The sequence below is a fragment of the Cotesia typhae genome, unplaced genomic scaffold (genome assembly GCF_013202065.1).
Source record: "Cotesia typhae breed Kobodo isofemale line unplaced genomic scaffold, CoteBio_Ctyphae scaffold_45, whole genome shotgun sequence".
NCBI lineage: Eukaryota > Metazoa > Arthropoda > Insecta > Hymenoptera > Braconidae > Cotesia > Cotesia typhae.
This window is the reverse complement of record NW_027423777.1, coordinates 3124505-3146101: the sequence shown is the minus strand read 5'-3', so window position 1 is coordinate 3146101 and position 21597 is coordinate 3124505. Positions and strand designations below refer to the sequence as shown.

Genomic DNA, 21597 nt, shown 5'->3' with positions numbered 1-21597 from the left:
TTTCTAATAAAAAAAAAATGTCTAAAAAATTATTTTTTTTTCTATCAATAAAATTCATTATTAAAGAACTATTTAGATAAAAATATTATATCATTATAAAATTGAATTTTAACTTAATAATTTAAGATTCAATAAAATATTTTATTCAATCTTTGATTATTGAAATGATGATAAGTATTTTTTTTAAACTACTTGTGTAGTTATAAGTTATGTAGATAAATAACATAGGGACGCATAAACATATATAAATTATAAATGTAATTTAATTTATCAAATATTCATAGCTTTGCATAGTTCCAACATAATTTGATAAAGCAGGATAGGAGGATGTGCTCTGATGCCGGTACGACAATCCAGGAAATATCTGGGGAATTACATGACCCTTGCCAGAGACACGATTTTATCTTTAAAGTGCCTTTATAGAATCTAGCGGAACTATAAAGGGACTTGAGAGCTTCGTAGCTACATTTACTCCTATCCACGTTACGTTTTTTATAAATAAATTTACAAACTCACTAAGAACTACAAGTGTTCCACCGAACTTTCCGACCGACAAACTTTTTAAATTTACCGGCCTTTTTTAACTCGCCGCCGGACAGAATTAGGAACAATCAAAGTTACTGAATACCAGTTCAACGCTTCCCTTACCTCGTCTTTTTACACAAAAACTAAACGGGTTACAGCTCTTAAATTTAATAGGTTCTTTCCTCTTAGCGCCCCGAAGATAATCACCAAAAATGGGGTTAAGCCCGCAGGCCCACAAAAAATTTTCCATTTTGAGTATTTTATTTTTTTTAAATAGCAGCTTAATTAAAAATTGGTTGTAATGTTAACAAGACAGTGATTTTTTTGAAAAATCACGTTCATTAAAAGAATTGAGAAAAACTTTGAAATCTAATTTCAAATTTAAATTCTCGCTAAATGTTAAGAAAGAGAGAGTCTCTTTTTTTGTAAAGGTCAATTTATTATGATAAGTATTTAGGCTGTATTCGGAAATGCTCCATCTCTAGATAGATAATTAAGAAATGACTTTATATCTCGTAAACTATTGACATTTTTAAAGATTTAAGCTCATCCCGATGTTATACTCTTAAAGACCTTTAATTTGAGTACCCACATCAATTTTTCATATATTTATATATATTATATATATGTATATATGAAAAATATATTAAAAATGCATGTGGGTACTCAAATGAAAGCTCTTGATGAATGTAACATCAAGATGAGCTTATATCTTTAAAAATTTCAATAATTAAAAAATTACAGTGCAATTTAACAAAATTCATTATTTAATAAAGCAAAATTTTATTTATTTATATTTCACAAGTCACATAGTGACTGCAAGGTTGCGAGTCTAATTAAATATCCCAAAAAATGACTTCAGCATTGAAATTTTGGCTAAATGATAGAAGATAGGAAAAAATTAATTAAAATAAGGTCTCTAATGATATTTTAATATTTACAATCTTTAATCCTAGAATAAAAATTCTAAATAAAAAGTAAAAAAAAATTATAATATAATGAAATCGTAAATAGTGCCATGAAAAGTTGTAATAATTGGCTCTTTATTAACGGAACAACGAAATGTTAAGTATCGAGAATAAATAAAGAGGCATTCTGGATTCTGGACTGGAAGGGGTGAGTTTGTCGCTTACGGTCGGGTCGCACGCGAGTTGGATAAGTAGGATATTATAGTTCTTGAGTTTTCTCGTTCTACCCCTTACTTTATTCTTAACTCTTGCCTATACTCCGGCACTTCATAACACATTTTCGGTCTGTACTACTCAACACAGCACCCCTAATGCACATACACACATCGACGGATCTGTGGATCTATACAAGGACCGTGGGAGTGGTGATATGAGTGTGTAACGGCGAGTAGTATGAATATGACACGTGATACATAGTTATTCGGTGCAGGATGTGCTACCAATTTATTCATGTATTCTGTCCTCCCAAGAGTAATCCTCATGTCGACGTCGTCGATGATTCAACCCAATGAGAATATATCAACTCGCATACTTAACGTCCGTGTATATCCAAATATAAATATAAATATTACGGAGTAATAAAAATAAGTTATGCTCCGCAAGGAAATTTCCCGATTTTTTAATATTTAATAACTTTATCAATTCTATAGCTGAACTAATAACTGAAAAGTTTCTTTTAAATATCTGACTGAAAAAACTACTAAATCAATTTTTTTTATCAGAAAATAAGCATAACTCTTGTTAAAATATCCAAAATAATAAAAAAAAAATTTTTTGATCGAATTTTAGGCTCTAAGAGATTGAGGCAACGAGCAAACAGTGTGTTCTAAAACACGATTCGCTTTAATTTTCACATTCTTGGCTCAACAAAATTTTATTTTACCTCCTGCCGATAATTACAGGCAGTCGATAAGATAGTTAATTGCCCTCAGTCGATAAATAAAGTCAACTGAGCTAAATTCTTAAACAAATGGATCAGAATTCTAAAATAAAATCCTACTACACTTAAATTTTCAACGGTTTAACGAGTAACTCTTGGGTCCCGGCAGAGGAAATAAGAAACTGAAGACGAGAGTTGAGAAAGAAAGAAAAAAAGTATATAAAAGGAAAAAAAAACTCGGATGAAAAAAAAAAAAGGAAATGAGAGAGGAAACGTTTGCCATTTCCCTTGAGAATAAATCCTGTCAAGATAGCCAATAAATATAAATGAAGATTCCGAGATCAATTGACGCATTTTATCTTTCGTCATTATTTTGATTACCGCACAAAATTTTAACTGCTAACTGTGCTATATACCATTTGGCTTTTGGAAGGATAAAAATTTATTGGTACATAATGTCGGTAATAAATTTATCTATTTTAAGGGTTAATGGATTTCTGTTGTGCATAGGATAGAAATTAAATATTATTATAAACAGAAGCGCGTTGTTAATTGAATTCTCTGTTAATTATATTACTCGACTTATTTTAAAATATATTAAATGACGTTTTACGGGAGAATAAACCAAAGCAATTAAAATCAGTTTATCAAATTACGGTAAATGAACTGGGGAACTTATTTGCTGAATAATAAATCATGGGCGAGCGTTGTTTTTCAGATTTAACGGGTAAATATAAATATAAATAAAGGAGCGGGACAAAACTAACGGGGGTTAATAAAAATATAAGACCCAACACATTGTTTACTTTCGAACAACAAATTGTATTTCAACTGTCAGTCATAAAATAGTTGTACTCTCCTCGGTATTTTATTGTCTCCCGTTAAAAATTTATATCAGTTCCCACTTTATAAGGTAAAGCCTTGTATTATAAAAAATTTATGGACTTTTCTCAAATAACATAATCATAACTCACGAACGGACTAATAAAAATTATGTTTCTAAGTAAAGTTTTTTACTTCGAGTAATCTTACTCTTCGGACGTTGCTTGATATTTTCAATTATTTTCATAATTTTCAGGAAAATCAAATTTGAAAATCATTTTTTTGTACACAGAAAAAAAAAAGTTCACTTGAGACAAGAAAATATTTTTTTTCCGTGTAATTACACGGAAAAAACGACTATGTAAAATTTACAGAAAATAATTTTCAAAATTTCTACAGCATATATTCTTTAAAATTTACAGAAAAAATATCTAATTATTACTCGTGAGTTTACGTGAAAACTACCTATTTTTTTGTAAAATGTACAGATAAATTCTATGAAATTTTCCTGATTAAAAAAAAAAAAGTATTGAGACAAAGAAAAAAGTATTGGTTTTCTAGTCAATCCGATACTTTTCAATACTTTTTTTTATTCACGGCTATAAGAATATTATGTGATCGTTGAAGAGTAACTTCTTGAATTAAAATTATCTTTGATTATTGATTAAAAATCTAAATAATAATCTGTTAATAGTAAATTTAAAATTTTTATCATATGTGAAGAAATTTTTTTTTTTACTGATTATAAAAAAATAATTTGTCTTGAAGTAGACTGTAAAAAATGAGAAAAATTAAAATTTTTGAAAAAATTAAAAACCGTGATATAAATTAGTTTCCAATGATGCTGACTCAAGTAATGCTTTTTAATTAATTACAATAAATTTTTAGTAATAATAACAGAAAAAGTTATAATATAATTACAGACTGAATTTATTAAATTTAGAGATTTATAATAACAGAATTTACCACGTAAAAATAACATAGTAAGTTCTGTAAATATTACATAAGTCGACTTATAGATAGAATTTTGTAAATTTTACAAATTTTTATATAAATTTTACAACATATTTTTTCCGTGTATGTTGACTCAAGAGATATTTTCTTGATCTAATAATTTACTTTGGAAGACAAATGATTATTTTGCTTTAAGAATTTCTTGTCTTGATTTAGATTTTCTTGGCTTAAAAGCTATATTATATCTTCAATCGATACATTTAGTTTTTCAACCAAAATAACATTATCGTTTAAAAAACTTAAAATAACTCATCAAAGTATATTTTAAAAAGTAAATAGTCTTTAATTGTTATACCGAAAAAAAATTATTTCTTGGAAATAAGTAAATTAATGACTCAAAAAAAAAGCCATTCTTAACAAAAGTCGGTAACATCTTGAATCAATGTTGTCGCCTATCTTGAACCAAGAGACAAAAATTCTTGAAAGAAATATATCTATATCTAGTTTCAAGAGTTAAAATTTTGAAGAAAAAAAGTTTCTTGACTCAAGATTGTTTTTCTATCAATGTGTAAAAACCTTACTTTAATTAAAATAATTTTGAAGCACCTAACCATCTATCAAACTACCTTTGATCTCCCTAAAAAATCCAAAAGCTAATTCAACAAATCACCAGCTCACTTCCCACAAATCAATTAGACACCGTGCGTAAAAATCAAATAAATAATTCACAACAAAATAATAGAGGTTGATAATGAAAGTAAAGCAAAGCCGGGGAATAATTCCAATAAAATTAATCCAAAATACAGATGATAAATATTTACCCGTTGAAAACGATGCACATATAAATTTCCATGTGAAATGTGTACAATGATGCTCAAACAACAGTCTATGTATCCAAAGCACACATACACAAGTGTATACACATAAAGCGGTTAAAGTGAAAAGCCGGTTATCCTGTTGAAATTCCATCGCAGGTCTCGAATAGTGGATGGGTTAGCACTAGGAGCAAACCAGAACCAGAACGAGAGTCAGAGCATTTGACTATTTGGCTTCTCTCATACTCAACTTGAATGCGATTCAAAGCTTCGACATCAATCTTTCTCTCTTCACCAGATAGACCCAGACATCTTTATCCGTCTCTTTCCGTCTCTCTTTGACAAACTACCTTCTACCTTTTGAGTTAAACTATGACCCAGTTTACAGTGACGCTTAACGTCAGAGATATAGAGACACAGGGTGGAACATAAACTCTGAATTCGGACTGGAGGGTATGCATTTTGGAAAAGCACTCGTCAAGCTACTGAGCTTGCGGTAACTAGTTTGCCCGGGTGACATTGTCTTCGGTATTTTCCGCGTGATGTGTTTCCCTCGATCGGGCGTTTGCCTCCACGTCAAATTGGATTTAAACGTAGTACAGAGTGTATAGTAGCATGTTATTCTGGGGAATGCACTCCAACTGGAAAGGGTTTTAACGCACCGATCTAACCCTAGGGCTTATTTAAACTTTGGACCAAGTTCAAACTCTATCATGGGGTGGGATGATGGACGATACGATTTCATATTTCATATGAGCCTTGTTTAATCGGGCTTTATTGTTTCAAGGAGAATTGGGGAATTGCACTTAAACGGTCTAATTATCGAATCTAAAGTATTCCTTTTTTGGAAAAAAATCAATACCTAAAATTCTGAGCTAAAAATTGAAATTTTGGAATAATTACGTTATTATATACATGTTGATATCGCGAATGACTTTTTTCTTATTGTCGTCGTTCGTCTTACACTCAATAAAAAAAAACTTTTTGAACGCTTTATATAATTGAATTTAAATTTTTAATTATTGAATTTTGGAGTAAAGAAAATTATTTTTGAAAATTTTGGGGTAAATTTTGGAAATACGAAAAAATTAAAAGAAAGCTTGTTTGTTGAAAATTTAATTCTCTACAAAAAAGGTTTCTATCAATTTTCCCTTATCTCCTAGTGTTTAGCAAGAGTTTTTAATTAAAAATTTAATTTTAAAAAAATTTAATTAAATCATGTGTTTTTAAATTTTAAGTCAAATTTCTAGGCTATGTATCAAAAATATGAAAAAAATATAAGAGACCTTTTTTTTAAAAAATTTAATTTTCTACAAAAAAAGTCCTTATCAATTTTCACTTATCTCTTATCATTTAGCCAGAACTCCAATTTGAAATTATATTTTCAGTATATTTGATTAGACTTCGTACTTAGATAACTTAAAAGTCAAATTCTGGGCTAGTTATTAAAGATACGAAAAATTGATAAGAAACCTTTTTTGTAGAGCATTCAATCCTCTACAAAGAAGGTCATTATCAATTTTGCTCTAGCTCTCATATTTTGAGTGTAATTTCAATTGGAGTGAAAATATTAACAAAATCCTAGAAATTAAACTTAGAACTCCATCACTTAGCGATAAAATTTTCAATATTGACTAAAATTTGTTATAAATCAACGGATTGATACCTCATTGACCTCCAGTATAATTATCAAAGCAAACTAACTATTAGAAGCCTCAAAAAAAAAAATATTTTGGAAAAAAATTTAAAAAAATGCAAAATTTGTCAAATTTTGAAAATTTGAAAATCGTTAAAAATGACGTTCAAAGTTCAAATTTGGGCTCAATTTTTTTGTCAAATATCTTGTAATGATCTTAAAAAATCCTGAAATTTTTAGAAAATTTTTTTTTTAAATATGAATTTTTGAATTTAAAAAAAAATTTTTTTTCGTTTTTTGCAGTTTTCAATTAAGCTAAAGTTATGCAGATATATAGCATTGTAATTTTGATCATTAAAAAATTTAATGCATGACGTGAAAATACTAAATAATAAATTAATTTCAAATTTTTTTTTTTTTATTTTTTTGGTGAAGCCTGACTCTAAAATTATATCCAAAAAATTTTTCTTATCCTCTTAATAATATAGATTATCTAATGATTGATGGCTAAAAATATAAAAATATATATTTTCAATAAAATGACGGCTTGAAAAAAAAAATGATGGATGATAGTTGAAAATTTCAATTGAAAAAAATAAATTTTTTTAAAATTCTAAGTGCGTATAACTCTTTAAAAATAACTTAAAATCAACATAAACCTTGAAATCTCAATTGATAAATTTTCATAGTTCAAGAATTTATTAAAGAACGCGAGAGAATTTATTAACTCACGGAAAGTTATTGTTATCGAATCGCGACATAACTTGGCAGCATCTAAAGCTTTAATCTCTGATGCGAAAAAGGATAATGCCAGTGGCATAAAACCCTCCTGATTAATCTAATTACCGGAGTGTACTTAAAAATTCAATCACACGCCGGCGATTTGTTTACCAATGACCCCGAATCAACCAAACTTTTACATGTTTCAATAACCTGGAAACTTTTCATCCGAGCGACAAACTTTTACGCCATAACCAGGACCTACGATATCCCAGAAATTTATCGCTTACCAATAATAATCTTATGAACTTTAGATGTATTTTAAATATTTTTGGATTATTAAATCAAATTTTATGAAAAAAATTAGATCAGTTTTCATATTTTGAAGGTAATTTTAATTTTAATCTATAAAAATCAATTTTTTTTTTTAACAACATTCAAAGAAATGAAAAAATTATAAGATACCTTTCTTGTAAAAATTTTAATTCTCTATCGATAATTTAATTTCCAAAGTATTTAATTACGATACGTCTTTAGAAAAATTGAAAAATATAAACCCGTGTAAAAAAAATTGTCCTAAAAGAGTCATAAGCTTAAGATCCTAAACGTGACACAATTTAGAACATTTTTAATGACAAATTTATGATACCAAACCGAAATGAAATTTCGATTTTAGAAAAATATTGTCGCAATTATTTTGAGAAAAAATATTGTAAAAAGTACTTTTATGACAATTTTAAAAGTGTCCTAAAATTTTCCTCAAAGTATCCTAAAATTGTCATAAAAGTATTGTAAAATTGTCATAAAAGTGTCCTAAAATTGTGTCACGTTAAGAATCCTAAGCTTATGATTCTTTTAGGACAATTTTTTTTACACGGGTAAGTCTGGATTAAATATCAAAAATACAAAAAAAAATAATTAGAAATTTTTTTTGTCAGAAATTCTTGTTTAAAAAAAATAAAATGATTAAAAGATAAAAATTTTTCAGCACACACATTATCACATTCTGGAGGTCTACATAATTGGGGCAGAGTTATGTCAATAATTAGAGCAAATATCTGGGGTGGGTTGTCAATAATTGGGGCACAAACGCACATTTAAACTTATAATTAACTGGGAACAAGGTAGTTTGGTATAATATGATAATAATTATTATAATATACAAAAATTTTGGCCTACTTTTGCGATTTATCTCAATTATCACTTAGTTCATAAATAAAAGTGTAATAATATATCATATATTTATAAATTTAATTTCAATTAAATTAAATAACTTTCAGAGTAGAACGCTCTTTGATTTTTTTTTTTTCATCTATAAAGTTATAAATTATTATATTAATAAAAAAAAAAATGAATGAATGTACGAACAGTTGATTTAAAAGCATATTGAATAAATAAAAAAAAAAAAAAAAAAACACCGACATATATTATAATGAAAAAGAGTCTCTCAGCATGTGAACAGAGGATTATATTAATGCATATGACGTCAGGGCTACTCGGAGTTGGAGCCGGGAGATTGGAGTTAATTCGTTAACTAACAGTTCAATTACGCAATTGAGTTAGAAATATTTACTCGAGTGTCGCTAATTGACTATTATTACGTTTTATTCCCTATAAACATTGTAATTTACACAGCACCCAAAAAGGGATAACGGAAATTTAATTTTAAAAATACGAATAATTGTTTTGCGTCCCCGGTTACTGCCGATGGAATCAATTATCTTAATTACCCGATTTGTTATTCTCGAAAGAGTTAACATCAAAGAAATTATTTTCATTTTAAATTAATAAATTCTTTTTAATATCAATTTATTTTTCTCAATTAAAATCATTAAATTTAAATTAAAATTTCGCGCCTAATTTAAATTCGAATTTCCCGCCCAATTCAAATTCAAATTTCCCACGCTTTAGCGCTACTAGTTTGGATTATTAGGATGCAATATGGCGGCTCTTAGAACAGATGGCCCAGTTTTAACTTTAATTTATTAATTATAAAAAAACTAAGAGAATTTTAGTAAAGTTATTGGAACGAGTTAGACAGTAGCGTGGTACGGGCTTAGTAAAAAGAAAATCTGGTGAATTAATTAAAATTTTTATAAGTTATATCGTGACTGTTTATACTTTGGTAAATTAGAGAAGCGATAAGATCAACTCTGTTAATAAATGTGTCTTTTTTGTGCAGAATAAAAATTTTTTAAATCAAAGAAATTAATTTCTAGATGAATTAGACTTGTAATTTTTTAATTGAGATATTTTTAATTTAAACTTTTTTAATGAATTATTTTAAAAGTTATTACTGTGGCGGGCAGTGACAGTTTTTTTTTTTTTTTTTTTAATTTTATTTTTTGTTTTTATAAAAATTTTAATGTTTTAAAAAAATTTTTTTAAAAATTGGAATAAATTAATAAAAATTTTCTAAAAATATCGCATTACAGTTAAAATTGAAAAATAGCGGTTTAAATACGGAATTTTTTCTCCAAGGAATGATAAATGATCAGAGACCCAAAAGTAAAAAATAACAATAACAAAAGCATAATTTAAAAATACTAGCACGTATCTAGCATGTATCCTTAACGTCTTTGAATGCACGTATGCTATTATTACCGCGACACGTGTACAGAGAAGAGAAAAAGAGATGAAAGAACGGAAAAACATAAGCGAACAGAGAACAGAAATGAAGGCGACGCACGCGTTCGCGTTCGATCCGTTACTCTCTGCAGAGTAGAGAGTGGCATTTCTTCCATGCAGAGCTTATATTATTTTATTTATTTTTTAAAAACAACCCCTCCCTCCTCCCTCTCATTGGGGCGGACTAGGGGGTGCTCTCTCCTTTCCTTTTATACGCGAGTTTACCTTCGCGTACCTATCGCTCGGACTATACGTGACGCACGTCGAGGGCGCATCTAAATTTGCAACTGTTTGATCAATTCACCGGCTGTACTATTCTGTGGATGCTAGTAAAAACAACGGACTTAAAAAACAAACGTTATTATATATATGTTGATATCGCGAATGACTTTTTTCTCATTGTCGTCGTTCGTCCTACACTCAATAAAAAAAAAAAACTTTTTGAACGCTTTATATAATTGAATTTAAATTTTTAATTATTGAATTTTGGAGTAAAGAAAATTATTTTTGAAAATTTTGGGGTAAATTTTGGAAATACGAAAAAATTAAAAGAAAGCTTTTTTGTTGAAAATTTAATTCTCTACAAAAAAGGTTTCTATCAATTTTCCCTTATCTCCTATTGTTTAGCTAGAAATTTTAATCAAAAATTTAATATTTAAAAAATTTAATTAAATCATGTGTTTTTAAATGTTAAGTCAAATTTCTGGGCTATGTTATCAAAAATATGAAAAAAAATATAAGAAACCTTTTCTGTAAAAAATTTAATTTTCTACAAAAAAAGTCCTCATTAATTTTCACTTATCACTTATCATTTAGCCAGAACTCCAATTTGAAATTATATTTTCAGTATATTTGATTAGACTTCGTACTTAGATAAGTTAAAAGTAAAATTCTGGGCTACATATTAAAGATACGAAAAATTTATAAGAAATCTTTTTTATAGGACATTCAATTCTCTACAAAAAAGGTCTTAGTCAATTTTCCTCTAGCTCTCATATTTTGAGTGTAATTTCAATTGGAGTAAAAATATCTATAAAATCGTAGAATTTAAACTTAGAACTCCATAATTTAGCGATAAAATTTTCAATATTGATTAAAATTTGTTATAAATTAATCGATTGATACCTCATTGACCTCCAGTATAATTATCAAAGCAAACTAACCATTAGAAGCCTCAAAAAAAAATATTTTGGAAAGAAATTTAAAAAAATGCCAAATTTGTTAAAGTTTAAAATTTTGAAAATCGTTAAAAATGACGTTCGAAGTTCAAATTTGGGCTCAATTTTTTTGTTAAATACCTTGTAATGATCTTAAAAGATCCTGAAATTTTTAGAAATTTTTTTTTTTAAATCCGAGTGAATTTTACACTGATAGAAGGATTTATTAAATATTAATAATTTAATTTATTAAATTTTAATAAATATTTTTTAACATTCAATAAATATTTATTTGAATATTCATTAACTATTAATAAATATTTATTAAATTTTACAATGTTAAAAAATCATTTATTAACACACAGAAAAAAAAATTTCTTGAACCACGAAAATTAAAATGAAGATCGAAGTTATTTTGGAGCAAGAATAAATTTTCTTGGCTTAAAAAAATTGACTCAAGACTTTCTTTCTTTCTGTGCAGTTAATTAATTAATAAAGCTTTATTAAATGTAAACAAATCCTTCTATCAGTGTCCAGTTTACTTTTTATATTAAATTTAAACTCTTGAGCAAAAAAACGAATAAAAAAAAATCTTACGACAATAATTCGGGAAATTAGCATTAAAAATTGGGCTGTCTTGTTGCGCAAATAAAAAAACTGTATAAAAGCATATAAATGTATTTATATCTGCAGCGATAGAGGGTTTCTTCGCGTACGGGATTTATTGGTAAGAGGCTTCTAAGTACACGTTAAATTAAATAGACGTGTGTATCGTAAGATGCTTGAGGAGTTAATTCGTATTGAGTAGGTTTGCGTTAAAGCGTTATAGTTATAGAATCTATTACCTTGTACAACAACGTTATTAAATATATCTATTATAATTTATAATAATAATAATAATAATAATAATAATAAAAAAATATCTATCCACCTATAAAACAATAGCGTGATAAAAAAATTTATTCATGCAGAATTTATCGCGCTATAAAAGCTCTATTAGATATAAATAAACCTAAATTAAAATTAAATATATATAAAATACGTCAGTACATTGCATTAAGTAACTCTCAAGATCGGTGTATATCTCTAGTCTGTTAAACCGGTCAATAAAAATAAATTATAACAGCATTTAAATAAAACAATTGTATTAAATAAAAGCACTCATATATATATATATATATTTTATAGGTAAATGGATTCTTTTTAAATTTTATAGAACTATTAGCAAGATATTCTAGACTACTGTGATAAGTAGTATACGATAACGGGCAGCCAAGGTTTTACATTTTTATTTTATTCACATTTAAATTTTTTACTTTTTATTTTATCCATATACGTTCCGAGATTTTTTTATTATTTAACTATGTATTGCCATTATTATTATTATTATTATTATTATTATTATTATTATTATTATTATTATTATTATTATTATTATTATTATTATTATTATTATTATTATTATTATTATTATTATTATTATTATTTTGTTATTAAATGCTCAGGGGGGTTATCCCCGGAGTCCGATTCTCCGAGGGCCCAGCCTGAGCTCCATCCGTTACTGCTGGACCACTCCGCACAACAAGGCGGTTAGTGATCACAGCAGGCCAAAGTCATTTCCCTTAAGAGACGGAGAGAACCAAGTAAAACAGCCTTCTGCATCCTAACTGCCAAGAACTCAGCTTTTGATGAGCAAGCTGGAACTTTGGCAAGTGAGGATACAAAAGACTGTTTCATCCCTCCTAGGACGCCAACAATCAGGACGACAAGCTTGACACGGTAACCTGGGTAAAGTTTGCCAATTTCAAACAGGAGATCCTGATATATTTGTCTTTTGTGCTCTTCTTTGGCTGAGATGTTGTATTCAGCCGGGGCCGAGAACTCAATGACATAAATGTCACGAGTGGCCTTGTCGAAGAGCACAATATCAGGTTTGTTGTGATCTATCCGCCGGGTTGTTGCAAATGGCATGTTCCAATAAATTTTGCAACTGTCATTCTCAACAACCTGGGGAATATCTCCTGGCAAATAAGGCAGCACTGGTGTCACGTCAATACCGTAGCAATGACGAAGATAGTAGTACAGTACTCTCAGGGCAGCATTGTGACGCTGGATATATGCACCTCTCGCCAGCACTGGACATGCCGACAAAAGGTGCATAAGCGTCTCCGGATGTTGTCTACACCTCCTACAGGACGTGTCCGGAAGCTGCACCTGGAGCACCTTGCTACGGTACTCAAGAGTGTTAATGACACCATCTTGGCAGGCAAATATGAACCCTTCAGTCTCGGACATCAGGCCCGCTGACTTTAAGAAGGAAAACGTCAGCTGGATGGACAAGCCATGATCACGCACGTGTTTAAAGAACACGCTGTGCATGGACTTGTCCATCAGTTCGCCAAGGAGTAGTTTTTCCTCGGCGTTCCTGATGACGCTCTTAAATTCCTCCTTTCGGAGTTCCATAAGAGCGTTTATTTCTCCAAGACCAAGGGTTCTTGCCGCATATATTGCTGCCTTATACAAGAATGACCCCTTATGCGCATTTTCATGTTTATGTACAATTTGCATAAGAAAGTCATCCTCGTCTGCAGTGAAATTGACAACTTCGTGTGTTAAACCCAGGACCAAACGGTCGTGAAGCCGCTCCAAACTCTGCAAACCTCTCCCACCGATGGACCGGGAGAGGTATAATCTGGCGACTGATGAATTGGGGTGCATGCTCCGATTCATATTAATGATCTTACGGGTTTTGATGTCGAGATCTCGTAAATCCTTTCGGGTCCATTTCAGGACACCGAAAGAGTATAGTAAGACTGGGACAGCGAGCATGTTAGTAGCTGAGACTTTGTTTTTGCCGGAAAGTTCGGAGGACCAAATTTTCCGGAGTCTCCTAACATACTCGCTCTGGAGAGTTGTTCGGACTTCAGAGACCGCATGCATGCGGTGCTCTTCCATTCCTAGATATCTATACAACTCCCCGGCGTCTAATTGGCTTAAGACGCTCCCATCCACTAATTCGACATCATCACCAGTATCAGAGCACTTATTATTATTATTATTTTTATTATTATTATTATTATTATTATTATTATTATTATTATTATTATTATTTGTTATTAATTGCTCAGGGGGGTTTTCCCCGGAGTCCGACTCTCCGAGGGCCCAGCCTGAGCGCCATCCATTACTGCTGCACCACTCCACACAACAAGGCGGTTAGTGAGTGCAGCAGGCCAAATTCATTTGCTTAAGTAGACGCAGGGATCCCAAAATGACAGCCTTTTGCATCCGCACTGCTAGAGACACGGCTGCTGAACTGCAAGCCGGTATCTTCGCAAGTGAAGACACAAAAGACTGTTTCATCCCTCCAAGGACGCCGACAACCAAAACGACGAGCTTGACACGGTAACCTGGGTAAAGTTTGCCAATTTCAAACAGGAGATCCTGATATATTTGTCTTTTGTGCTCTTCTTTGGCTGAGATGTTGTATTCAGCCTTATTATTATTATTATTATTATTATTATTATTATTATTATTATTATTATTATTATTATTATTATTATTATTATTATTATTATTATTATTATTATTATTATTCTTAGATAGAGTATCTTTTCTATCCATTGGAATTTCCTTATCTATATTTTTTGCTCGGTGACTCGAGCCAAAAAAATATTTTCTTCCGTACACTTTGTATTTTCTTTCTCTTATTATTATTTCTTATTTTTTACTCTACGATTTATCATGTCCATTTTATTTTATGCTTAATTTATTTTTATTTATGCTCGCAAGACAACAGATAAATTATTCAAACATTTAATTATTCGAAATTTATGCAAGGGAATAAATCTCGGATTTGATTGAGATTGACCGTAGGGATTTTTATTAAAATTTTTTTTATCTTGCAAAAAATGATGATTTTTTTTTTTTGGTACCTTTGTAAAATCTAAAATAATTGGTTGTAAATAATAAATTTTCTGTTATGAAAATTACTTACAACTTGTGACGTATTATTTTATAAATCTAGAACGTGTTTAATAATAAATACTTTTTCTTACTACCGTGAGTTTTTAATCGATCAGACGGTTGTATTTTTATGTAAATAATTTTTGGTGTAATGGGTAATTGATATATGTAATAAATAGCATCGATTTTTGTGGTGAGATGTCAGTTTATTTTAAAAATCATCTCTTCTTTGGTGATTCATTTTTAACGCTGAGATTTTATTGATTTTTTATAGCACGATTTTGTTTTGAATGATTAAGTCAAATATATTTTAAAAGAGTGATGAATTTTTTATAAATATTCGTTTTTATAGTTTAGATTTTTTTTTCTTTTATTTTATTTTGTTTGAAATGCTAATTATTTATTTTAAATTCTGTTTTTTTATTTTACTAAAAAAATAAATTTTATTTTAAGAATAAAGATTGAAAATTTTTATATTTTGTTCATTTGTAAAAATTTTAATCAAGAGATTGAATTATTAATAAAATTTTAATAAAAAATCAATAAAGTAAATAAAAATTTTTTAATTTATAAAAATATTAAACAAAAAAATTAATCAAATAAAAATTGAAAATTTTCACTCCTAACTGACAATTTATTATGATAAGTCTTTAGGCTGCATTCGAAAATGCTCTATCTCTAGATACATGATTAAAAAATAATCCTATATCTCGTGAACTATTGATATTTTTAAAGATATAAGCTCATTCCGATGTTACACTCATCAAGACCTTTAATTTGAGTACCCACATCAATTTTTCATATATTTTATATATTTATATATATTATAAATATGTATATATGAAAAATATATTAAAAATGCATGTGGATACTCAAACGAAAGCTCTTGATGAGTGTAACATCGAAATGAGCTTATATCTTTAAAAATTTCAATATTTAAAAAGTACAGTGCAATTTAACAAAAGTCATTATTTAATAAACCAAAATTTTATTTGTTTATTTTTTACCTCATAGTGACTGCAAGGTTACGAGTTAAAATAATACAATTATAAATTGACTATCAATTTGTATAACAAATTATCATAAATTAATTATCGCATCAATCCATTGATTACAATAATTCTATTAAAACCCGAAATGGCAATAAAATTAAAAAATAAATATTAAAGTTAACCGACGTTCTAAATTTTTTGATTATTTTTTAATAATTAAATTAAAACAAAAAAAAAAATTTTTTTTAATTGCACTTGCAGTTTCTGAAGTTTTTTACACGTGCAAATTTAAAAAAATTTTTTTTGTAATAATATTTTCAATAAAAAAAAATTCTAAAAATTTTTAGATGCCTGCTAACTTTATTTTCATAAAATAAATTACCAATTACATATAATTTTTCCTCCCAAAAAGAAATAAATTCATAATTCACTTTTTTGTCCTAAAAAAAAACCTAGCAATTAATAAAAGCTGTTAAAATAAATAAAAACTCGCCGCAATAAAACCGAAGAAATAAAAAGAAGAAAAACCAGCGGTACATATTTCAAAATGATTCCATCGATAGTTATTTATTAAATATTATCAACCTAAAAAAAGTAACACCCATGAAAATACCAGTAACCAAGGCCCTCTCTCTCTTCTTTCTCTCTTTCTCCTGCTAAATCTCCAACGTCTCGTGATAAATATAAATCCGACACGAATTGTCAATAAAAGCACACACGATATTTTACCGGAATTTATACTGATATTATCGTGTGATATATTTATAGTTCTGGCCTAATTTACCGCAACTTCCCCTAATTAAAAGAAATAAATAAATTATCGGAATAAATAAACAAAAATTAAAAAAAATTCTTGACAAATTTTTTCAATAATAAATTCCTAAAATTAAAAATACCAAAAATGATTATTATTATTTATTATAATGATAATAATAAAAATAAATAAATAAATGAACTCACCAATTTGCTCCCCATTGTCATCAGTTTGTTTAATAATATTTATTGAATAAATCAGCTGGCGCTTATGACATCAAATTTAATTTAATCAATCAAAATTCTATTTGTTGACTGATCATTAATAATTAATATTATATTTATCAATATCAATATTAATAATAATAATAATAATAATAATAATAATAATAATAATAATAATATATAAATACAAATATATAACACTTGATGAGCAAACACAATAACACCGACTAGATAAAATATTAATGACAACACGGAACCGATAAATAAGTTCAACGGTAAATAAAGTCAAATAAATTTATAAACAGCATTAATTACGTGGATAATTGTTAAATTACCACGTATGTACGCTCGCGGACGATTATAAGAATCCATGACAGATAGATAGAGCACACACAACTAATACACGGTGTTGCTCGCATGCGCATCCCCGAGACCCGAGACCCTAGACCTAGACCGGACTCAAACCGAGCGACCGAGATATATTTATTGTATAATCATCGATTTATTCAAACTTTTTTATCGAGATTCCGAGATTTTACAAGCTCTTACCGCTCATCGACAACCTACCGTTCGATGGCAATTGCAAATGGCGGCGAAAATTGGTTTAATGCTACTGCGCATGTCTGTTTGAGTTTTTTTTTTGTCACTCTGAAATTGGCGCCAATTTTAAATTTTTAAAAAATTTATGATTTGAATTCAATTTTAATTATTTTCTTTATTGAAAATAATTATTATTTACAATTAAAAATAAAAATTGGCTTGTAAAAAATTTGAAAAACTGTAAGTGCAAATTTAAAAAAATATTTTTTAATTTTAATTCAAAAAATGAAGCTAAATCAAAAAATCAAAAATGTCGGCTTAATTTACAATACTAAGGTTAGCCGCCATTTTTAATTTTGATTCATTTATTCAATTATAACAAAAAAATATTTTTAAAAAATTGCATGTGTAATTTTTTAAATTTTCTACATGTGAAATTTTTTAATTTTAATTTTTTTTAAAATAATTTATCAATAAAATAAAATATTATATAAAATTAGATAAAATTTATAAAAAAAAGTGTAACTATAAATAATTTTTATTAATTTTCTTTAAGTTGGCACGACTGCAAGTGAAAAGTTAACAAATTACAGGGCACTTTTTTACCTGGTTATAAATAACACCAAACACTGTTCTTCCTTTACAATAATAAATATTAAACTAATTAGGAAATTAAATAAACAATCAAGATGTCATTGTTAATGTTAAAAAGTGCAGTGAGGAGTCAAAGTGTTCTTCCAGGTAATTTCGATATTTTTTTTCCTTATTTTTCTAATGATTTTTTTATTATTTAATTCCTGGTCCAAAGTTCATTTATAAAAAAATGAAACAATATTTTACGGATTTAAAGAGAATAATTGAAGTAAATTTTAATGGTGAATTTATTTTTCAGGTACATATACTTTGGCGGCAGGCAGTAATGCTTGCAGAACATACGCTAAAAAAATTGATAATCCGGGAAATAAAAATATTGTGTTCATTGATGGAGTTAGAACGCCTTTCTTGCTATCCGGGACTCATTACAGCAAGTTGCTGGCACTTGATCTGGCGAGGCATTCTTTAGTGTAGGTATTTTTATCTAAAAAATGAATAATTCATTGCGAATTAAATTAGCAGGTATTTAATCATTTTTAGCTTTATTAAAAAAATAAATTTGTAGTGAAAAAAAATATTTTATTAAAATTTTCATTCATAGGTTGAGAAAATTTTTATTTTTATTTTGGAGTAAAATTCTAAAAATTATCAAATGTCTGCTAATTTATGACATTTAAATTAGCAAATGCTTGAGTATTGTAGCATTATATTTAAAGTAATTAAATTAAATTCAAAAATGATTTTAAAAAAATTTATTTGTAATTTTTTATGAATTTTATTTCAAAAATTTAATTTATAATTTTTTTTTTGTTTATTTTATTTATTCTTCTTAGTTTTTTTTGCCTTCAAAAGTTAGAAAAAATTTTTTCTCTCATTTTTTTGGATAAAATCTATATTTTATGGTTTTTTGGTATTTTTAATATATATTTTTTTTAAAATATGTCAAAATTAAAAAAAAAAATTTTTGTTCAAAAAAATTAAAATTGAAATGGTAGACCCTACTTGTAAATAATAATTATTTTTTTTTATAAATACTATAAATTTCATTTAAAAAATTACAAAATTTGATTTATAATTTTTGATGAATTTTTTGTACCATAATTAACAAAAAAAAAATTATTTTTATCATTATTTACAATTCAATTAATTAATTAATTTATTCATTTATTTGTAAGGAAATGCTCTCGGCAATTTACAACAATATAATTATATTTTTATGTGTAGAATTTTTAGTAATAATTATTTAATACAATTTATAGCAAAATCTGCAACGAGAAGATAAATTAAAAAAAATTTTTAAATTTAAGAAATAAAAAAAAAATTTTTTTTGAACAAATTATTTAAAAGGTCACTCCAACGTAAAACCAAAATCCCAAAAGAAATGATCGACTACATAGTCTACGGAACAGTAATGCAAGAAGTAAAAACCTCGAACATAGCCCGAGAATCAGCCTTAGCAGCAGGTTTCAGCGACAAGACACCAGCACACACTGTCACCATGGCCTGTATCAGCAGCAACGTAGCACTGACCACAGGAATGGGTTTAATTGCATCTGGAGCCTTTGATTCAGTGATTGCCGGCGGAGTTGAGTTCATGTCCGACATTCCTATCAGACATAGCCGTCCGCTGAGGAACATAATGGTCAAAGCTTCCAAGGCTAAGAGTTTACCTCAGACACTTGGTCTGCTTGCTCAGATTCGTCCCAATCATTTTGTTCCTGATGTAAGTATTGTTGATAAAAATCAATAATTTTATTAAGAATTTTTTTTTAATAGAAAAAATGAAATATTTTATTGAAATTTTTTCCTGTCTTAAAGAAATGTAAAATTTAATAAGACAATAAAAAAAAAATTGATTTTTTTAAACCGTGAAACCCATGCAGCTCCTTAATTAAAATACACAATTAAATTAATTAATTAATTAATTATTAAGCTGCCAGCAGTAGCCGAATTTTCAACCGGAGAGACCATGGGCCACAGTGGAGATCGTTTAGCAGCAGCGTTTGGAGTTTCGCGCGCTGAACAAGACGAGTACGCGCTGAGGTCTCACACTCTCGCGCAGCAAGCTCAGCAGCAAGGAAATCTGTCAGACCTGGTTCCGATGAAAGTTCCCAATGTTGACAAGGTTGTTGATAAGGACAACGGTATCCGTGTATCTCCAATAGAGAGTCTTGCGAAGTTGAAGCCAGCTTTCGTTAAACCCTACGGGACTGTCACTGCTGCCAATGCGTCCTTTTTGACGGATGGAGCTTCTGCGGGTCTGATTATGAGTGAAGAAAAAGCCAGACAGCTCGGGCTCAAGCCGAAGGCTTATCTCAGACATTTTACTTATGTTTCCCAGGACCCGGTTGATCAACTGCTTCTTGGTCCTACTTATGCTATTCCCAAAGTAAATATTTTTTAATTATTTTGCAATGAAAATTAAGTTAGCTGACATTTAAAAATTTTGAGAATTTTTTTTATATTCAAAAATGGCTTAAAAAAAAATTTCACATGTAATTTTGATATTTTTATTAGGTACTGGAAAAAGCTGGATTAACGCTTAATGATATTGGAGTCTGGGAAGTTCATGAAGCATTTGCCGGTCAGATTCTTGCTAATTTGAAAGCAATGGACTCTGATTGGTTTGCTAAAGAATATATGAATCGAAATGGTAAAGTTGGAGTTCCTGATCTGAAAAAATGGAACGCTTGGGGTGGATCATTGTCTATTGGTCATCCCTTTGCTGCTACTGGTGTTAGATTGGCGACACATACTGCTAATCGGATGATTAAAGAAAACCAACAGTTTGGGCTTATTGCTGCTTGTGCTGCTGGTGGTCAGGTAATTTATTAATTTTATTAATTTTATAAATTATTATTATTATTGAAAAAAAATAATAAATATTACTAAAAAAATTTTAATTTTAATAATAATAATAATAACTAGCATATAACAACAACTGATTTCTAAAATTCAAATTAATTTTTTTTTTTTTTTTTAAGTAAATTAAATTTTCAATAAAAAAAAATCTCTTATGATTTTTTTTTATCTCAAAAAAGAATCTTAGAATTTTGAATTTTATCTTATCCATAAAAAAATTGTCAACTTAAATTAAACCTTTGATGTAATTATTATTATTGTTTCAGGGCGTTGGAATGCTTTTGGAGCGACACCCAGATGCAACATTATAAATAATATAATACATTTTATATTTTTATAATTGACTGCAAGTATACTGATTGTTAATATTGAAAAAAGAAATCTAATTTAAAAATTAAAAATTATTCGTTATACTAAAAATATATAAATATATTTTTAATATAAATGTAAGTAGATTTGAATACGTTAAAATAAATAGATAATTATTGGTAACTATAATCAAATCATTTTCATTTTATCAAAAAAAAATTTTAACTAATTTATCAAAAATTAAAATTCTAGAA

The 21597-nt window shown here is 28.2% G+C and overlaps 2 protein-coding genes across 5 annotated transcripts in view; one reads left to right on the top strand and one right to left on the bottom strand.

The window, feature by feature from the left end:
* Positions 1 to 17508, bottom strand: part of Camta (Calmodulin-binding transcription activator) — a 71243-nt gene extending 53735 nt beyond the window's left edge. The window contains exon 1 of one of the 4 annotated variants that reach the window (XM_074257627.1): positions 17021 to 17508. The gene's annotated coding sequence lies outside the window, so the exon portion shown is untranslated. The remainder of the gene's footprint in view (positions 1 to 17020) is intronic. The other 3 variants (XM_074257628.1, XM_074257625.1, XM_074257626.1) reach the window with 3 other exon arrangements.
* A 653-nt stretch (positions 17509 to 18161) lies between these two features.
* On the top strand, positions 18162 to 21537 carry Mtpbeta (mitochondrial trifunctional protein beta subunit). Its single transcript, XM_074257737.1, has 6 exons — positions 18162 to 18319; positions 18471 to 18642; positions 19520 to 19895; positions 20106 to 20561; positions 20690 to 20995; positions 21301 to 21537. Exons 1-6 carry the CDS (start codon positions 18268 to 18270, stop codon positions 21343 to 21345), a joined length of 1407 nt encoding a protein of 468 aa, XP_074113838.1. The 5' UTR covers positions 18162 to 18267; the 3' UTR covers positions 21346 to 21537.
* Positions 21538 to 21597: the final 60 nt, after the last annotated feature.

Excerpts from the sequence above, each read along its gene's own strand:
- Mtpbeta (XM_074257737.1), top strand. The coding sequence starts at position 18,268 with ATGTCATTGTTAATGTTAAAAAGTGCAGTGAGGAGTCAAAGTGTTCTT. Across the intron at positions 18,320-18,470 it reads GAGTCAAAGTGTTCTTCCAG|GTACATATACTTTGGCGGCA; the intron begins GTAATTTCGATA and ends TTTATTTTTCAG. Across the intron at positions 20,996-21,300 it reads CTTGTGCTGCTGGTGGTCAG|GGCGTTGGAATGCTTTTGGA; the intron begins GTAATTTATTAA and ends TTATTGTTTCAG.